General features: G+C 41.6%; 1 protein-coding gene across 2 annotated transcripts in view; it reads right to left on the bottom strand.

Moving 5' to 3' along the window:
• The window catches only part of LOC308127280 (copine-8), a 96,690-nt gene that overhangs the window by 43,309 nt on the left and 31,714 nt on the right, over window positions 1-21,667 (bottom strand). For both annotated transcript variants that reach the window (XM_080492218.1, XM_080492219.1), the window contains 2 exons: window positions 17,329-17,368; window positions 11,193-11,269 (listed from right to left, as the gene is read on the bottom strand). In XM_080492218.1, coding sequence (XP_080348344.1) covers window positions 11,193-11,269; window positions 17,329-17,368 — 117 coding nt within the window. The remainder of the gene's footprint in view (window positions 1-11,192; window positions 11,270-17,328; window positions 17,369-21,667) is intronic.

The following is a 21,667-nucleotide window of genomic DNA, read 5'->3' as shown; positions in this document are numbered from 1 at the left end:
CAGATGAAATATAAGAATGTTTCTTATTGTATATATCTTCGGCAATACATTGACTTCTGATGCCTGCACAGGCAAAAAGTCACTTTTCGGTCACATCTTCTCCATTTATTACTATGGGCCTAATTTTCTAAATTGCACACTCGTGCAAAAACATTGTGCCTTCAAGTTTGCATGTGTTTTGGGGTCATCTATAAAAAAATTACACCATGAGTGAGAAGATACATAAACAATATTCAAATGAAGGTTTTGCATGTATTGGACACTGTTTGCACAAGAACGATCTGCTGGAAACGGTGTTGCTTCCTTCCGCACAAAATGAAATGTGATATTGGTGTTTGAAAAATATTTTAAGTTTTCAAATATAGCGGCGCATTACAAACCTAAAAATGCAATATGGGAGAGGATCGGGCACAAAATCTCAGGATGAGACGCCACACAGAAATCATACTATCATAAACAAAATTTGTGGTGAGCCAGCTGAAGACCTGCTGAAGGCGGAGATGGGCTGAACACCGAAAATCATTCAAAATGAGCATGAACTCCTCCCGGTATTTTGCGTGATGGGATTCCATATTCATGAAGGGAAACTTACTAACTGGATAGAGTTCTTCTGTGTGTCTGTCAGACCTGACCCTCAGCATGTTGCATTAGGCTCCTTGAAAATTTTCACAAGATTATACCTAAATAAACATTTGATCTTGTTTTCATATTATTTGCACACAGAAAGTCCTTTTCAAAAGGACTTTTAACTCTTGACTAAAAAACACATTTCCAATAGACACAACTAAAAAGGCTAAAATGAGAAATAATTGCTAAAACCACAAGTCATTGGGGCAAAAAATGGTAAAAAGTGAAAACTGCTGAAAAAGAAGGCTGGAATCTTTAAAATAAGGCACAATGTAAAGGACTGTTTACCATCCTAAACTGCAATTGAAACTATGTTCATATATCAAAACTATACCTTAAGCTTAAGAGCTGCATTCGCCTCATTTGAAAAGTTAAACGTGTTTTGTGGCTCCAGTAAAATTTGATTTGAATGTGAAAAAAAAAAAAAAAACGGCTCTTTTGGTCATAATAACTCCTGGTCTAATGTGTCCCATGGTCATTTCTTAGTCTGTAAAAGCAAAACACTGCAATCTCTTTACCAGCAGTAATTCTCAGTGTGTAGTTTCTGTTTCAGACCACTGTTACCGCACACCGCTGAGGTCAAACGGCGTGAAAATCACCTTCACTTAGACTTTGACCTCAAGAAATCCCACAAGATGTTATTGTCCTGGCGAGCGTGAACCTTTACCGAGGGGCTGTTCGCGTAAAGCTTTAAAGCAAAATCAATTATACAACGTTGATTCCCATCACCTCTAAAAGATAATATTGATAACAGCAGGGCAGAGAAACCAGACCACACATCCTCAGGTATGTTGCCCAAGCGAGAATTACTGTCTTGTACAAGTTCAAAGAAAACCTCTAACTGCGGTGACCTCCTGTAGCGGCAGCAGCAGGATCTCTTTGTAATGATGCATCACCTGAACAAAGTCCATGAATTATGTTGTCGTGAGGAATGCTGCCGGGCTGTGTAGAACAAGGACTTTACACGGGGAGAATTTTTGTGCGAATGAAACAACCTTCAAATGTTTTGATAAGTTGCAGTTATCCCTAATTCCCAATGCACTAATCAATGTCAGGAATTAACCCAATCTAATGGGATATATGAGACTTTATTATTTCACAAACGGATATTCTAGCCTTTTAATACAATTTTCAACAGTTTGTTGATGTTATTTAACATTTTTTTCTTGCTCCATTAAGCCGAGTTCATTTCAGACCCACACTTTACAAAAGCCACTGGTCGATGGTAGAAAAACATACATACTAGTACTTCATGACAAACCAACACCGTCTAATTAAAATGTTAAATGATCTAAAACCGCTCGGATTTCTTCCCTTGGAATCTATTCGAACCCTTAACATTTTTGCCTTTAATGAGACGGTATTATTTTTGCTGGAATGATGCTCGACACAGTTTTAACAATTGCTGAACAAGCTTGTTTGTTCGAATCCTCCTGTCTTTGAGCAAGGCAGTCAACACCCAAACTGCTCAGGATGATTGAAGAAGGGTATTCAGACCGAGTTATCACATGATCTGCTGGTATAAAACCTGAAAGCGATAAACTGTAATGAAAAGTTATATGATATTTGAATAAAGCTGAATAACTAAAGAAGGCATTTTCTTGTTTTTCTGAATAACCTCTAAGCAAAGAGAAAGTGTTTGGGAGTTTTACGCTCCGCTAATGGGAGGACTTCATTACCACTCGAGTAAATCCACCAAATTGACTGTGAGGTTGAATCCTCCCGCTTTTATTTTCAATTTGGGTTTTGTGACTCCACATCCCATTTACCGCGCAGATCAAACAGCGGCGGCACAAACTTTTCTGTTTTAAAAGTACAATAAAGACTTGGCAAAACTGCTTCTGCCCTGTAGTTTCTCCTCCTCTCAGGCTCAATCATGTCACATCACTGCGACGATCTGCAACACACGCACACACACACACACACACACACCCAGAGTCTGTGTCGCTATGACAACCCTGCCGAGCTCGGGTCCTCGCGGCGGGATATCAAATGGGATTCCTCTGCTCGTTATATTCCCAAACGCTGGCTATATTTCCACTATTTCTCGGAGAGCGGGCGGTTATTATTCCACGTCTGGCTTAGAAGGATTTGCGGGTGGCAAGCAAAATTATTTTCTTGCTCCGGATAAATAATGAACCTCGCGCTGTTGTCGTGTGCATCCGAGGTGTAGATGCAATATGCTTGAAACCAAAACCCTTTATCAACGGGGAAATTCCTGCCACACAAACCAAATTAAAACTGCTTGGGGTTTTTGCAGCAAACAAGCACAATTTATACCAACGCTATTTATAATACAAGAAAAACTGTCTTCTCAAAGTTTTTTTTATGTTGTTGTTGTTGTTGTTTTCCAAGTGGAGTGGATGATTTTAATAAACGCGACTCTAAAAACGCGATACAATCTCCTCATCGCTCTCGGGTAAATTGCTTTCCTCTCCTTGCTTTATGAAACCATCTAAAGTTAAGCTGAGAAGTGCTTCAGGTGCGTCTCTCGCGCTCACTACGAACACGGGCGAGTGTGTGCACGCGCGTGCGTGTGTGTGTGTGTGTGTGTGTGTGTGTGTGTGTGTGTGTGTGTGTGTGTGTGTGTGTATGTGTGTGAAGTAACACAGTGAATCCCCTCATCAGGACGTGGGGATGTGCAATCAGTGTCCGGCTGCAGACGGCTAATTAAGCCAGAGCGCTTCGAGACGGCAGCACAAACACACAAACACATCCAGATGTACCATTTTCATTACATTTCCAATAAAGGTGAGGTATCTGAATGAGATATCAGTTGTCATTATTAACCCATAAGGTGCTCTGTTCAGGCACAAACACACATACACACACGCACACTTTTTCCCCAGAAAAGGCAGCTCATGAACATTCCCCTCTCCAAAACTCACATCAAATCCGCGCCGCCACACAACAGAGACCCTTTTGTTCTTGCTGCACAAACGCTCACAATCAGGCATGTATTCACAGCCTTCAGCCTTTGTCCGACCACGTCGCCGTGTCCACGCTCACGGCTCGCTCGTGTCTAAAAATTGTCGCCCATTCGACTCTTTTATAGTTCACCGTGGCTTCCGTTTGACCCTCTGACCACTCGTACTGACATCTCCTTTTTAGGAACAAAGGAGACCGGAGTGACAAACAGAGAGAGGCAAAAGTGAAAGAGGGAACGAGAGAGTGGGGAAGAGGAGGAAAAACAAGCACAAAGTGATAAATGTGCTTTTTGCCTTCAGATCCTGGGTTGATAACCGGCGTTTACCATTTCAAGTGAGAACGTTATTAGTGCGAAATGTGCATAAAACACCTCAGGTGGCATTTAGTGAACCACAATTGCTGTCATGCAAATTTAACAATAACAATGAGTCAACGTAACAGGTTCATTCATCTCTGAAGTTTAAAGTCAAAATAAGCCCTTCCCGAGGGCTTTATTAGCTTCCAAGTGCGGCATGTCTAATTTTTGCTCGTGGAAATTAATGGCGGGGGTAACTGAATCAAGTCTTAATAGGCTTAACACTTACAAGAATGTCAATAGAAGACTTTGGTGTTAATGAAAAGTTTGACACTTTGGGAAATAAACATTAGCCGACAACAAATAGTCGAACAATCAGGCTTAATGTCCTGTAACGTATACACAGACGACAGTCATTCAATTGTATCGTGTGTTATGATTGTATCGCGGCTTCAACAGGCAGACTTTCCATCCATACCAAAAAGATAACGCAGAAATCCAGTTGGTGAAAGAGTAAAGTGATACAAGCAGAGAAACCAATCATGTGACGACTGATGCACAAGAGAACATTACTGCAAAGTTCGGTTTAATTTCATTACGTCTTTCACATCCTTGCCTGCCACGGTGAACGACCCGATGGTTGATCTTTTTAAACAAGATCTTTCTTTTCATCTTGGAGACGTGCAGCCTCCACGGCTCCGGCTTTCCTTTCAAGTGATTGCAAAGCGTCTCTGTCAGGGTTGCTATTGTCTCTGCCGAAAGGGCCACCTCATGAGTGAATAAAAATCCGGGATCAGCTTCCCAGAATTACACCCTTCAGACAGACTCTCCCACTACGCACGCCGCAATCAAGTCCAAACCGGAGCTGCGGAGTGACGAAGCTCGCACATAATCCTGCCTTATCCAAAGAAGCTGGTGGAAGGAAGTGAACGAGGAGGCCACCACTGAGAACGTATAAAACACTCCCAAAAGGCGAACAGTATTTGTATATGTAAGCTACCTTTTAGAATAATTTACTACTGAAGAATATATTCTCAAGTTTGATGAGTTTAAGGCGCTACAAGCTTTTGAATATGAATATTAGTGCTGCATAACATTGTATGATTATGTGAGTTCAAGTGTGATGATGATTGATTTGGAGTAAATACATTTATGCAGACAGTGTTGATGCATTTGTATTTATTTCCTAATTTAACACCCCCGCCTGCCAATCACACGTGTGTGTAGAGTTGCCACCAGCAACATTTGCAACAAGTGCTGAAGTACAACAATTAGTTATTTTCCCTTGATTTCTTTTTTACCACATGTGAAATAGTCAGGGCTTTTAAACAATGATACCATTTTTGGGAAATACTTAAGATGAATCACGTTTTTTTTCCCCCCTTATCTAATATTCTGCAATTTCCGGCAATTTTTTGCTGTTCTGTATGTTTTTTGAATATGCATATTACGCATGATGACACTATTACAGCAATAAATTTGCAAAAATATTGCCCACCCCTAAATAAATATTCGAATATGCCACATTTTTTAACAAATAAATTGCGACGTAAAAAAAGAAAAGGAATCCACTAATCTAACACTCCAATATGCCAAGACTTCCCGTGAGGTAACAGTTCATTTCCCGCACTTCAAAGATATTCCTGACCATCTGAAACGTCTTTACAGCTCAACTCTACGCAGCGTAGCAATAAAACTCACTCAATAAATATCAGGTAATGAAGAAGCAGCTATATGAGAGATATTAGAACGAAATTGCAAAAGGGGCAGTCACACAGTAGCCGTCTTTAATCAAAGCCACTCATCATATCAAAGTCAAAGGCGGAAGAGGACACTCATGTCCCATTCATCCGGACGCGCCAGAAAAAGTGATGGAAAAAGTTATGACAGCATTAACTTTAGAAGATGAAATGCCCTTTCCACGAGTAGAAACTGTGCAGGGTCTTCAATGAGAGACATTTGGTCCCAGGAAGGGGAAACTAAGCTTCGATGGTAACGAAGAAGCTTCTGAAATCCATAACCGGCGTCACCGTCTTCAGAGTCGTTACGGCTCGACTCCTACTGGCAATGAAAGCTCAACAATTACCAGGTCACAGGTTAAGAGAATGAATGTAAAATAACAGTTCAATAATAGAGGCCAGGAGTCTTGGACGATACTGTACTTGTTAGTTTTCTCTCTCTCTCTCTCTCTCGCTCTCTCACACACACACTCCCGAATGCCCACTGGAGTTTGATTGAACAATGTAATTACTCATAATTAGCAGCCATTAAAATTGTTAAAGAACCCCCCCCCCCCCCCCCCGTCTTGTCAGGGTGCAGGTGTGTGTCTGACAGAGTCCATGTATGCATACAGACACAGCAAGACAACCGCTGCAGCAGCTGTAACCTCGTTTTTAATAAGGATTGATGGCGTTTCTATTTCTGCCCCCGGATTGACTCTTGTAATAACAGTGCTTATAAATGGTGTGCATTACACCTGTGGAACATGCAACGGTAACGAACGCCGCTAAGTGAGTTGTTCTTTGTTTTTTTTTTTAACTTGTACATAGAGGATGACTTAACAAAAGGAGACTTGCAAGTAAATCGCTCTAATTCTTCTAAGCGTAAGGGGGCATTATTGGCACAAAACTATTTGTCAGTGCGTATGGCGAGTTTGTCTGTCTGTATTTCAATCCGTCTGTCCAAAGTGAGAGCAGTCAGTGCGCAAAATAAGTGAACTCTGCAGAAGTTGTCTCATAATTTGTCTGTTTGTATTTATATTTTCAAATGTGTAAAAAAAAAAAAATAAATAAAAATCTGCTAATCTGTATTCAAATTTGTACATGGAATAAAATTTGCCAATGCGTACAAAGATATTCATAGTTGAAAAGTTTTTGGCTTCAAGAGTTGAAAATACAGACAAATCACCAGTTAGGAGTCGAGCTGCTTCACAGTGTTTAATTAATAACACCACAATATGCTATTCAAAAAGAAAATATAACCTTCAGTTCTGTTCGGTGGCTTTTAAGCACAGATACTTTTTCAAATGGCAAATGTTACCTTTGTTTAAAAAAACTAAAATGTTATTACTTCGAACATCGTTTTGGACTTTAAAAAAAAAAAAAAAGCCTGTTGGACTTTTCCCTCTGAAAATACGGAGATGAAAGGAGTGTAGTTGTAATGCTGTTTGATTTAGGAGGCTCTACTTCTTTGTTTATGCACTTTATGATATGGCATTGAAAGTGTAAGTCATTATGTTCTGTTCCTTTGAAATGATCCATTTTCATCCACTCACAGAGTGCAGAACTGGACTGACTGTGGACACTTCGCGCCGGACCTCCAGTCTCTCCACTCTCCCGCCTCGTCCTTTCATGTGAGAAGATGTCTTTGAAGCACTTAACCTTTTCTCCTCAGGAGAAACTTCACACACAAGAAATGGGAGACTTGTAATCCATTTTCTGGGCACATCTCTGTGCGCTGGTTTCAGTCTCAGTCCGTTTCTTGTGAAGTTGCCCAACATCGTTACTCTTCTTGAGCGTGGGCACTTTTTTTCCGCCGAGACATTCTCATTTCAGGTCATTTTCCATGACTTTACAAAACAGCAGGCCTCGTCGGAAAAAGACCGCCCGTGGTTTTACCCTCCAGTCAAGTCAGAAGTCCTCGCCATTGTTAATGTTTATGGCGTGTTGTTCTCTGCATGCATGTGTGTGTGGTTATATATATATATATATATATATATATACGAACAGACCCAACTCATGGCCTGGCATGCTTACTACATCACTTTCAAAATGGTTCAGTGCCAAACATGAAACTTTTCTGAAGCAAAGACACAAGAAAAGTGTTCTTTTTTTCAATTGTTAAATTGAGATTTGTTAAATTTCAAACCGTAATCTTTAGCAGCAGTGTTATTAACAATGTCCAAAAACATGTGTACATCTTCACTGTGGTTGACTGATTCACAACTTTTGTTCCTTAAAACATCCACAGATTCTAGAAAATGTTATGGTTCCCCTGCTGTGTATTAGTGAAGCCAAACACTGGAGAACAGCCCCTCTCTCTCTCTCTCTCTCTCTCTCTCTTTCTCTCTCTAAAACCAAGGACCACTGACACCCACATGAAGGGTCCCAGACTCACAAATTGGGAACCTTTTGTCAAGACAAGCAGTTGCGAAGTTCTGCCAGAGGTTGTTTCACCACCATAAACTCACCGGTGTGTCAAGTGTGTGTACAGGAGCTTTGTGCGCAGTGGAGTGTGCAGCGGAGAGAAATCTTTCTTTGACAGAGTTTGCAGGGTAGACGACGTCGTTTTGAACTTTCGTGCGGTTCATGTTGTGCATGTCACTCACACACACACACACACACACACACACACACACAAGCGGTGAAGGTGATCGCTCTTTCTTTCCTCCTCTCCGAGCGAGAAAGCTGCGACGGCAATCGCTGTGCCGATTGTTACCCCAACGGATGACAGTGTTGCTTTAGCCTCGTTTCCACAGTGCCCCTTGGTGCCGGTGCCGGTCGGGTGGGGTCGGCTGTCTGTAACCAGACCCATATCAGTGCCGCGTTTCCATTACACGGGGTTCGGTTTGAAATGTAGGCGGGGTTATGAACGGTTGTGTAATCACGCAGGATGTGACGCCATAACGGGAAGACATTTTCAAAAAGGTGACCTGATTGCTGCCGGACAAGTGATTGGTAATGGCTGCTTGCTGGGAGAACAGCGGCTGTCACGGACCAATGAGCAGACGGCAGTGTTGAAGCTCCTCCCCCTCATATCTGGCACATTGTGCCTGGTACCCCAAGTGGAGGGGTAGCGAGAAATGGTTACCAATGGTACCGGTTGGTAATGGTTCTGAGTCAGTGGAAACGCACAACAACCGGTTCCGACCTGACCCGTACCGGCACCAAGGGGCACTGTGGAAACGAGGCTTTTGAGATGGAAAAGCCAGCAGTGGATTGCATGCAGGCCCAGGCTGCAAGGTTTTTGACAATGTTCAGGGAAGAGACGCTTTTGTTTCCCCTCCATCGGCTCCCTTTTTAGATCTCAGGGCTCATCGATGGTTTAAATGAACATACTAATTGGATTAATGGAAAGGACGCCAAGTGGGTTTCATCTTGAAGGAGGGGGAAATATGTGAAACGGAGAGGGCCAGAGGTGCAGCAGCGTGGGAAGGAGTAGATAAGAATGTGTCACGATGACGCTGATTTTGCGGCTTATCTGGATATTAACCATAAAAGATAATAACATAATCCATTATAACAATATAAGAGGGGGACTTGCTTGGTTATGTAACGCTGGTGAAAAATGAGCCCATGCTGCTGCCATTAATCAAAGCAATGATTCTTGAAAAACAGACGCTCTTGCATGTCAGAAAAAGTATAGATGGAATAGACAAATAGTTGAAAACTCTCCCAGGTTAGGAAAGCTTTGGAAGTGAATTAATATTAGTAGTCAAGTTTTTGTTGGACTATCCACTTAAAAACAATATATAAATCTCACCAACAAAGGTTCCATCATGGTTACATTGAGCCTCCCTGTCACGGTTAACAATAATTGTGACGTACAGACTCCATATAAACTCAAATGAGCTCATCCATTCATCCAGCTGACCGTCTATCTTTCACAAATACACAACTTCAATGAACTAAACGTAGAGCGCGACTGCTTTTTAAATATCACTAAGGATTAGCAGGGACAACAAGGATTACAGGAGCGAAATTAACCTCTGATCTTTGTTGAAATAAGCAAACGCCAACACCAACAACAGAAACTCCACATGGCTTAGGCAATCCGAAACGCCAGCGAACACGATCACTGTAATGAGATTTGGTGTCGCGTGTCTGTATGAAACACCCTCCAGTGTTCGGCATGTTCTGCATGTGTTTAAAGTGATGTTCATTAGCAGCTACTGTAGGTGTTCACAGCTCCTGAGCTCCGCGTCCCCATAAGCAGCCTTCAAACATGAACCCTGGTTGTTGCCTGAGTCCAATTAGTGATGTTCTTCCTCGCTGAGTAAATCTATACCGATCTCGCCACTGTAAAAGCGCAACGTCTGACGCCATGTAACTTTCAGGAAGCTTTTTTTTATCCACTGGACTGTAACTGTAGGTTAAATTGACTTAGAGGATATTGAAGATTTTCTCCAGGATTTAGAGGATTTTCTCATCAGACGTTGGGAAAAACAACTCACAGTATAGTAAGACAGCTGGGTTTACCGTTTCACATACGATGGGAGACAGGTCATGCATCGAAGATCTCGAAAATACTGGCTCCTTCATATCTGTGGCAAGACGGTTAAGCCCACTACCCACATCTATCACAAAAAACCACCTGCAAGCACATCACTTGTAAAAACTGACCGCTTAAGAAATGGTCTTTGGAAAATCCTCTCTGTCTTGTTGTGGTTGCATGTTTTACTTGTGCATGAATTTACTTCTTTCACACTCCAAAAATGTGCATAATAGTTGAAGAGAAGTCTCTAAATTTGACGATGGATGTGAATGCGGGTGTGCATGGTGGTCGGACTCTCACCGTTTTCAACCAAATCAGATAATGTGTGTAAAGTTCATACATAGATTTATATTAAAATTATGCATACTAGCACATTAATACTCATGTCATGAAAAGACTGTGATTCATTCTGGAAAAAAGTTAAACTGTTGCTGGAGACCAGGGGTCTGGAAGCTTTCAGACCAAACGAGCCGTTTTTGTCACTTTCCACCAAATCAAATTTAACTGGAAAAATTGAAATGAGCTCTTAACGTTTTTATATAGTTTTAATATATGAACAGAAACTGTGACTTATGTTGCATTTATGAAGGTTCGATTTAAGTTTAGTTTCAGTTTCATTACATTTTGACCTGCTGTTGTTCCTGATTTTAAAGGTTTTAACCTTTTTGGGGGAACAATTGTGACATTTTAGCTGTTTGAACCATTTTGCCAATTTTTTGAATCAGTTGTGTTTTTTTGTGTGTGATCTTTTGATGACGGCAAGTTACTAAAACCTTACTAAAACTTAAACGTTTGTGAGCTGGCTGCCTTTAACATTTAGCTTAAATACAGCATATGTAGAAAAGCTCAATCGGTTTTGCTTGAGTTGAGTGAAAATTAAAAAAATAAATGGGATTTATAGATCTGCCTCTGCATTGATCTCTTAACACCTGCTGTACAAACACACTTTGATTATTTTTGTCGACTTAAGTTGGGTGGTTAACAATTTTTTGGTTGGGTGGTTAATTACTCAGACTTAACACAGTAACTTTTATCAGAAATGCCTTGGATATTCATTATTATATGTAGGGAAAACAGGGAGTATTCTGAATTAGTCAATAAATACACATTTATGGGCACATGCACTCACCCAAGAGGTTTTTCCATGCGACTGCCCAATGATCCAACCACCTCTCCAAGAGAACAGCAGGCCTGGCCCAGGAAGTCCTACAAGAGTCAAAGCGGGAGAGGTGAGGTCACTCGAAACGGTTTCTGATTTATTACCGACATAACACAAAGCACAGAACCGTAATAAAATCCACAAAACAGAACTGACATGATCGTAGCCGCAGCCAGGAAGCAACAAAAAACGGAGGCACCGGGCGATCCCTACAGAGCACACCTCTGCAGGCCCGGGCCTCTTTCAAATACATCCCAGTTCCCCATTGACAGATAATATTAGCAAGTAGACTGAGCCTTCCTCCCACCAGTCCTCACACCTGCCCCGCGCTCCTCCCTTGTCACTCTACCGGTAAATTAAACTGCCATCGCATATTGAACCTTTACAGCTAACAGTAGGAGGAAGACAGAGAGACAGAAAGAACAGTAGCAAGACAAAATATACATATGGAATCCATAATTGCACAATAAAACGCATGAGAATCAGCTAGAACGCAATGGATGTGTCAGATTTCTATAGCTAAAAAAAAAAAAAAAGTATGGAAGCTATTAAAGAATCTGATCTTTCCCACTGGGGGTTTCAGATTATTTGTCATTTCTGGACACCGTGTGTAATATCTGACTGGAGCGGCTCCAAGCAGAACTAACATAATGGATTCTCTTTGCTCCGGTGATTAGCCTCTTGTGTTATTCTGGCTCTCCAGCCATCTAACTCGCTTTGTGTCTGCTCGTCTCCATGCCCATCTCCTCCGGAGTTGCAGTCAGACAACTTTATTTGCCATAAACTAATTTGTTTGGCCACGATATGCGCTGAAACGACATTAGAAAAATGTTCTGATGATATTTTCCCGGGGTCTAAGAGGTAGAGGCGGCGCGGCAAAGTCACAAATCACCTAGCAACGGCGGCTGTTGCCAGCATGAGGTCCATCTGAGAATTGGCTGGGTGCAACTAATGGCTAAATATATAACAGCATGGGCTGGAGAGAGAGAGAGAGAGAGAGAAAAAAAAAAAAAGATTTAATGTGAGCAAGATAGTTGTGTGGGCGTCAGACCATTCAGTAATGACACTGAAAAATTAACTTTCTGATGGACAAGACCGAGATCCCAAGCAGATGACGTGTTGAGGGCATGAGAGGAGCCAGATATAGACGATCAGCTGTCTTTCTCCAGAAAGACACAACGGGACTGGTCGACTGTTTTCACACTTAAGTTTTTTAGATAATGAGCACGAGAGCCTGATTAGGTTTTTGGTTAATGGCCTCCGCTCATGTCTGTGTGATCATAACAGTGAGATCGGCCTGCAACGTCCCTCACGTCTCACATCGACACCAAACATTAAACAGCACCACATTGTTTCCAAAGCAAAGTAATTTGGTTGCCTATATTGAGAAGAAGCCAAGAAAAATTTAAGTGTTTCCTTTTGCCACTTGCTGTCAGTCATTAGACAGGACGTCAAGCTAAGCGGCACTTGTCGTGTAGGAAAACAGAATCGGAATTATTTAATGAAATTCATTTGCATTCCCTATTAAAAGTATTAGCCCATAGCTATGGGTATTAATGTATTAAACCAATGAAAATATCAATATATAAAAAATAATTAAGCTGAACCACAGCAACAAATCCATATTTCTAAGTAAAAGTAGAGCAGGGAAAGAGTGTAAAAATAATGTGGAATTTCACAGTTTGTGTCACGCAGAGTACAAAAAGTACATTTTGATTGGGCGCTGGAATGCAGCGATAACATCGCCTCCACTACCTTGTTGATGACATACTGCACTATCATCTGCATGATTCCTTCTCTTCTTAGACCCCTGATTTGGGGCCCTAGTGTGGCTTTCTGTTTGTTTATTGAGAGAGAAATCAGGCTAAAAGTCTTTTATTTGTCTCATATCCACAGTCACGCACAAAGCGAGAGTCTGCAAATTAAACGAAAGGCAACCAGTCTGATAGATAGTGACATGCTATGAGTTGCCAATAAAGGCCCTGGACTTTAATCAGGTTTCTTTTCCAAAAGGTAAGAGGACTCATTAGTAAATCTGGCAAAAGAATTTAAAAACATTGCGGATTTTTCCACATTTTTGGAAACAAGGATAGTTGCGGTTAATTCATGCAGCATGTCGTCACCAACCAGAGAGATTTTCTATATTATTCTACAGTGTGAATCGCAACACATTTCTGAATTTGAGATCAATTTGCTAAATAACATCCGATCTGCCCTCCTGTCTATCTGTGTACTGAGTGAGTCACTCTGCACTCCCCGCTCACTCCCCACTCAGTCCTCAGGTGTGCCTGAAGCCTACAGTTCCCATGTTGAAACACCATCTAATGGCTTGACTCTCCGGTGACCCCCCTGAGACCGGCGTCCAGGCTGCCGAGAGAGAGAGAGACGCGCGTCTCCTCTTGTATGAGATTATTGATTTCAAACAAGCGGGCAACTGGAGAGCCGGGGCCCAGCAGGGGAGGGAAATGAGAGATGAGAGGAGAGTGAGAGAACAAGGGGAAGGCGATGAAATAAAGTAAAAGAAAAAAGGTGACGGGAAGCCATATTGAGAGAGAGGAGAGATGAGAGAAAGCGATAAGGACAGCACAGGAGGAATGGAGAGCTCGAGGGGAGACACGAGAGTAGAAATATCCCGGAAGGAAACCGTGAGGCTCTTCTCTTGGATTTCACCTACTGTGCTTCTAACTACCACCCAATTTATCTTCGCCTGGTTTTGAGCATTACATGTCAGCACTGAGTTTGATGGCGCTCAATCACTGTTTTATAAGAGAATCTCCAAAAAAAACGACGACAAAAGAAATGACTGTGTCTGTGTGACCATCGGACATTTGATCTTCCCTGAAGTCGTATGAAAAAAGTACTGTTCCTGTTCAGTTATCCCACTCACCCCAGTCTGGGTACAGATTCAAATAGAATGAATGGAAGATTTAAATCCATGACATATTTGTCTGACAGGCCCATTAAAGATTCTAAAATAAATCTCCAAGATCTATAATGTCTTTCGGCGCATATCTGCTGGGAACGCTGCCCAATGGGCGATTTTGAAGATTGTAAGAGCCTCAATAATTTTATAATTAAAGGACACAGAATAATGTGATGTTTTTCCTGAGCTATAATCTATCTGCTCTCCACCAAATCAAGTCATCTTAAGCTCTCTGCCATCTCGCGCAACTATTAAATTATCACAAATGTAAAAAAAAATAGACCTTTTACATGCTGATTTGCAGACACAATTTCATAACTGAGGCCTGTATAATCAGATCGGATCAAGTACAAGTTTTCATGAATGAGAATAAAGTTGAGGTTTGTGAACTTTGAAGTGGAACCAAACATTGAAACTAAAAATGCTATTCAATAGTCTAATTTAACTCAATATCCTATTTTTGGCAAACAGCATCATTTAGCCGGACGGGCTTTAGAAACAGACAGTTAAAAAAGTAATGGAGTGTCAATAAAAGCAATACGTGTGATAACTAATTTTAAAAAACCCTCAATATTTCACTTCTGGTTGCAGAAGTCAGAAACACACAAGAATACTTAAATTAATAATAAAACACCAAATGTTCCTGTCAATCACAGCGAGTGTGAATTTGATGAGAATTATAGCACCATCGCAACACTTGGCAAAAGGATTGCACCGATACCACTTTTTTCCAAAACGAGTAGCGTATGAGTACTTGTATTTGAGTACTCACCGATACCGACTACTTAGGCCAATACACACATTTCTTTTTTTCCACAGATGTTATTTGAACCACATTCCTACATTGTGATGTACTGACATTCAAGAGTAGTTCTTTTATGGCACTGCCACATCTACTGTAAGAAGACATTTTGATAAAACTTTTGTTATCAGAGTATGAGGGTGCGTGTGAGTGTGAGTGTGTGTGTGGCCCCTTTAAGAAACGCACTGCGTCTGACCACTGTGCATGAGAGAGCGAGCGTGCATATGCTGTGCGGCTCTAGCACGAAGCTGTGCATAAAAGTAAGTGGCCAATAAATACAACGTGTACATCTCAGAAACCGAGTTCCATGTCCTGCTTTCCACCGGCTGTGAAGCGAGGGAGTTAACCCCGAAGCTGAGGACAGCTTCACCCCGCAGTAGAACGTTGGTCACCCTTGTGTCTTCCGACCACAGTCTGGAGACCGGAGCAGGAAGGGTTAACACTTTGTCATAAACTGAGAACTAACATTTAACAAAAGTGCTTTCAATAAAACTTTGTCAGAAACCGCAGGGTTTCTTCTACATTCATTTAGGAGTGGCGGGCGCCCAGGGTGTGTGTGTGTGTGTGTGTGTGTGTGTGTGTGTGTGTGTGTGTGTGTGTGTGTGTGTGTGTGTGTGTGTGCGCGCACGCTCAGTAGAACAGACCAAACACAGGCTCTAAAGCCAGTTTAAGTACCGGAAGCTCCATTTCAGTCACTTCAGTGTTATGAGTATGAGTACGAGTACTCATGCCTGGTATCGAACCGATACCTCATACTGGTATTGGTATCGGTATCGGTGCATCCCTACTTGGCAGTAATGGATGTTTTCCTGACATGAAATGTGACCACAGAAACACATTTTGTTACAAAATTGATTTTGCATTAATTTTCAGCTTGTTTACTTTAAATTAGGCCCAAAAAGTAGCCGATGTCCCCGTTTTCCTTTAATGGGATTGCTGCTTTGTTACAATCCTGTTGCCGAAGATGAATTAGTCAAGAAGCATTTGTTTGTTTTTGTTTATTTTACCGCCTCATTATAATCTCAAAATCATAATGGCCCAAGTTAGGACTCTTTGTAACAGCAGTGCACACAGTTTGTGCTCATATTTCACCTCATTAAGGTCCCACTCACCTATTAAAAGGCAGAAAAGTGTCTGGAGGGATCCTGCTGCTGTTTAGCTCCATACGTCTATGCAGTATTATTGTTTTTGCATCAGGTCGAATTGAGAAGATTGAATAATATTTGTTCCAAGTGTTTCTAACCATGCAAAGTGCGACAACTGTGTGTGCCTGTCATATGTTGTGTGGGCAGACCGGTTGGACGAGACACTAAAGAGCGAGTGATAAGAGCTGAGAGCCGGTGTGTCTGTCAGCAGCTCTGTTATGAAAAAGGACACAAAAGTCAAATGTGACCAAGTCTATATTTTTTTTTCCCACAAAGAATACACACATTTGTATAAATCATGTACAGTTGTAACACTTTTCTTTCAGGGGTCTTCATAGAGGTTATTATGCACTCTGAGTGTTATAAATATACATTTATCGCTTCAGATAAGAGACCAAATGGCAAAGAGAGCTGCGTATTACTGATACCCACTTTGTTTTCCCGTGCAGTTATGCCGTTTCTAATCATCCTCCATCATTTTCATTGTGGCTTGTATTAACAGTGACAGTTCAGGTGAGTGCCCCTTGTTGCCACAGCAACCTGCTGCCCGAGCGTTGGCTCAGATATCACTGTAAAGCTGATTTAGCCAAAAACAGGTGTGTGTAAACAAGATTACAGTTGGTCACACAGCTACAGGAGACGCACACAAAGTGCGGCTGGCTGAATGGATCAAAGTTATCAGTTTAAACAGCCCATTTCCTGGGCCACCTGTTCCATTGTGGTGATATCATGCATGGCGAGATATCCTGTGGCAACCAAGGCTTTTCCACATGTAAATAGAGATTTAACCAGCTATTAACAATCACTTTTCTGACTCAGTGCCTGGAGAAGAAGCATCAGAGAAATTAGGCTGCCTCTGCATCTTTGAACTTAAACTCCCAAGGCCCAGGAGGCAGGTGGCAGCTATGATGGCATGCCAAGATGGACCAAATTAGGTTGTAATCACCGTTAAGGTAATCACTGCTATCAATGGTGGGAAAAAGCAGGGTTGAGCACATTATATTTCTAAATGACCAGCAGAGCGTTCAGGGAAATGTGCTATTACAGCAGATGATAAACACACTTGTTGCTATGGCCAGATCACTCTTATGAAACTAAAATGGGGCTAATGGGACGTAATGGCAAGAACAGCAATCATGCTCACACAAACATCAAATCAAGTCAACAAAACGTGCGCTAAGGCAGAAATAAATGCGATCCAATCTGCTGCCATCAAAAGAGAAGACAATTACTTACATGTTTGGATAGGTTGGCACTCTTTGAGTCAACATCATACCTATAAGAAAAGAAAAAAAAAAGAAGTGAGGGTAAGTGCATCAGAAAGAGATGGAGGGGGTGACGGGAGCTCAGCTGGGAGCACTACAGAGATTACAGGCCGGGTAAATTAGTAATGGGCCCGAGCAGCTTGTCAAAAACAATCTCAGCAGAGGCTCTGATTATGACACTTTCAGGCATCACAGGCTCACAGGAATCCCCCATTAAGATGACAACAAATGGACTAACTGGTTGTCGCACACGACGCCGTTAGAGTATAAGTGATTATACATGTGAAAGACACCCACAAACTGAGAGAGAGAGTGTTAAAATAAGTAAGTCCTCTCCCTTCGGTGTCTTTATTTAGCCAATGCGTATTCTTACATATGTCTGTGTAGAGAAAATTGAGAGAATATCTGGTTAGATATCCCCCCGGCGAGCTCAGTTGGTAGAGCATGAGACTCGCAATCTCAGGGTAGCGAGTTCGTGCCACCTTCCCGTGGGCTCACCACCTGCAGGAAGGTTCTTAAATCGGTGCTATGTTTCCGCGACCCGGAAACGGATAAGCGGAAGAAGATGGATGGATGGATGGATCTGGTTAGAGCTGCTAGATTTGCCTTCCTCTTCAGAAGAGTTTAGAGGACTGAGGATAAACCAGTTTAGTGAGTAGCCACAATCGGATCACTTCACTCGAACCAGAGTGAATCTATTAGAGTTGACAAGAGAAGTAAACACAGCTAACGGGAGGTGATTGACAACTTGCATACAAATGCTTCTGCAGTTAAAAAAAAAATTACCACAAAGACTTCAGTGGAAACTGAGCACCTTGGATTGTGTGCATGTGTTTTATGACGGGATCGTATAAGAGCTTTCAAATTTAAAAATCAGGAAAGCACAATTATTCAGAATTTACTTCTATCTATCTAAATTTAATCAATGTCATAATTGCCGACTAGCATCCTCTTCCTCAGCCTTCATCCTCCTATTCTGGGAATTCTGGCCTCCATTGTAGGCAGTAAAAACCATTGAGGGAATTATAAGTCGAGCAAAGTGTAATTATTACATATTGTAATTTGGTTGACAAATAGTTTGTCACCAGTTGTTGACGTTTGAGAGGCTACCACTCGTCGTCAACAATTCAGACCTGAGCTCACGGATCATTCTTTCATAGTTTTGAGATTTCGTTATATACGCTTGCCAGTTTTCTGATCATTACAATTGAACCAGGTGGGCAATAACAGATTTATCATGAAACAATAAACAACACAGCTTTTATTCCTCAATTTCACCTCCAGGCTTCTGGTGGAGATCACATTTTGCCGAGAGAGGAGTTTGTCCTGCAGAGCCGAAGAATGGGAGCCAATCACATGAGCCACTCACCCAGTAATTTGAGGTCATTTCACAGCTCAGGTCATTTTACCCACCACAAAAAAATACAATAGCCTTTTGAGTTTTTGACCTGGATGATACTTTAAGGAGGAAACGAGGGGAAATGCAGTTTTCTTACAGTGTTCAGGAAGATGAAGGGATTACATGTGCATTAGGACTCCAAATCATCTGGATTGTAAAAACAAACCTATGTATATATTATTTGCAACCAATGACAACATGATATGCAAACACTGTCTCACATCATTCTTCATTAATGACACTAAAATTGAATTTTCATGCACCTCTGCAGGCTGATGGTCTCAGCTATCTGCAGCGACACAGAATCGAAGTGAAAGTCTCATGCAGGCTTCTCCCACCCGGATGCACACGGTAACGGAGACTCAAGGCGACTCATGTGCACGCACACACACACACACACACACACACACACACACACACACACACACACACACACACACACACACACACACACACACACACACACACACACACACACACACACACACACACACACACACACACACACACAGCTACAAAAAGCCAGTGTGCCGTTTTGTTCCTCCGATGCTGCGTCTCATTCAGAAAACCACTCAGGAGACGGTGGCCTGCAGAGTCATGCATTCATTTAGTGGTAGTCACCTAAATAAATGAACAACCGTTGAGGCAACACACACATGTGTGTGCATGAGTGCAGTTCTTTTTTTTTTTTTACAGAAGGTTTCACTCAAGCGTTATAAATGATATGTTGCTTTGTCTAGACAACTTTAAAAATACAATATTTAAAAAAAAAGAACTTGCCTATTCAACTTCCATCAGCCGAACAGGGGCCTTTTATATCCTGTTAAGCTACTGCAAGATCAAAGGACCAAGGTAGCTAAAAAATAATAAAAACAAAATCCTTCCAACACTAAAAGGTCGATTTTTGCTTTCAAAAAGTACATTTCAGAAATGAATTTGTCTTCTTGTCGGCTTAATCCGCTTGGAGTTATAGTGGCAACATGGACAGCCACAAAGCACAGATGTCCCTGACTCCCGGTTATCTCTGCAACCTCCTCAGAGACCTGCATACTTCTTCCAGACCAAACCAGTTCTTTCATCACTCGTGAATAAGATCAAAAAACTAATCAAAATGGTTTCAGGTCTGAAAACAAATTGAGATGAACCACAATGGAGACATGGTGGTCTTGAGTCAACTCTTCCTCGGTAAGACACATTGTTCCTCAAACTAGATCATTTCTTTCTCCTAATTCTGTACTTTTTACTATTTATTGTCCCGCCACTGGCAGCACAGTAGTGTGGTGTTCAAATGCGAGCCAGGCTTTTCTGTGTGGGGTTTGCGTGTTCTCTCTGTGTGAGGGCTTTGTCCAGTTTCCTCCCACAGTCCAAAAATATGCAATCTGAAGTTAACTGAAGAACCCAAATTGTCTGTAGATGTGAACTTTCGCATGCGTGTGTGTCCTGTAAATGACTCAGCCTTTCTCTCTGTCTTCAACACAAAAACCATACAAGACGGAAGGACGGTCGGCCTTGCCTACACACTGGTGGTGCTTGCCTCCCTATCAGCTGCATGATTCAGAACCACTCATGTTCTTTATATGTGCACCAGAGATGAAGTGGTGACAATCTTTTTTTCTCATCTATTTAAGTGTGAAAACGTGTCCCGGGTCACAACATGGCGGCGTACACAAGTGGAGCAGGCTGAGTGGATATGAAAGGTTAAATGCTTCTCTCTCCCCGAAGCGGATCTGTCTTTTCTTATATCACCCCCACCATCCCCTGCAACTCCAGGTTGTTATGGCTACCTGTCAAAGCACACGCTCTCACACACACACACACACACACACACACACACACACACACACACACACACAATTGCATTATTGTGGCGTTCACGCGCAGTATGGGGGAATGCAAACACACAGACACATGCGTCAGGTTTGCTTCTATGTTTGTGAGTCGTCCCACCTTATGGCCTGGTGGCACGTTGCTTATTCGTAAGAGTATGTGCTGTGACAGAGCCACCAGCTGGGATACTGAAACACACATTTATAGGCACACAATGGGAATCTACAACTATAAAAACAGATAGCAGCTCCGATCTTTATGCGTCAAGTGAAAATGTTATTTAAAAAAAAAAAAAAAACTGCCAATATCTCTTGCATTCTTCTATCAAATAAGGAGGGTTTTTTTTCTCTCTGCCTTCTTTCAGATAAACTCACATCCATCAGATTCTCTATCTCCTCTTCACAGAGTATAACATTCACCTACCGGTTGGGTTGTCACCATGGCTCCCCAGTTTATACATTACAATGTGATTAGTCCCCTTCTAATAAAATAAAGCCGCTGGAATCCCTGCATAACTCAACTGGAAATGTGAGCTGAAAACAAAGTGAGGAAGTGAATCCTTCTCGCCGAGAGGCAGCCTGGTCATAAATCTGTGGACCCACAGACTGCACAGTATGTCTCAATGCGAAGGAATACAAGAGATATGGGAGCTCGTAGTGCTTGAAGGACATCCATATTAACATATCATGATGTGATTGTCAACAGAATTACACAATAATCAATCAAAGTCCATGCACTGGAATTGGCAACAAGGTAGTAATATAATATAATATAATATATTATAATATAATATAATATAATATAACACAATATAATATAATATAATAAAATATAATATAATATAATAGGATATATTACAAAAAGTCATGAGAACTGTAAAAATAGATAAGCCTCTTACGAATAAATCATGGTTAATGGGAAATTAATTCGTGATCTGAATGAAGCAAAGACTTGGTGTTAAACATGCCAGGTCAACAATCTGCTGAATACTAGCTGTGAAAATAACACAAAGCCAATATTGCTTTTAAAGCTGCTCTCAGCAAACACAGTAACAGTCCATATGGACTCTGCTGCCCACTTCAGT

The sequence above is a fragment of the Lipophrys pholis genome (assembly GCF_963383615.2).
Source record: "Lipophrys pholis genome assembly, chromosome: 22".
Taxonomy (NCBI): domain Eukaryota; kingdom Metazoa; phylum Chordata; class Actinopteri; order Blenniiformes; family Blenniidae; genus Lipophrys; species Lipophrys pholis.
The sequence above is the reverse complement of the archived record's forward strand: the minus strand, read 5'-3'. Positions and strand labels throughout refer to the sequence as shown.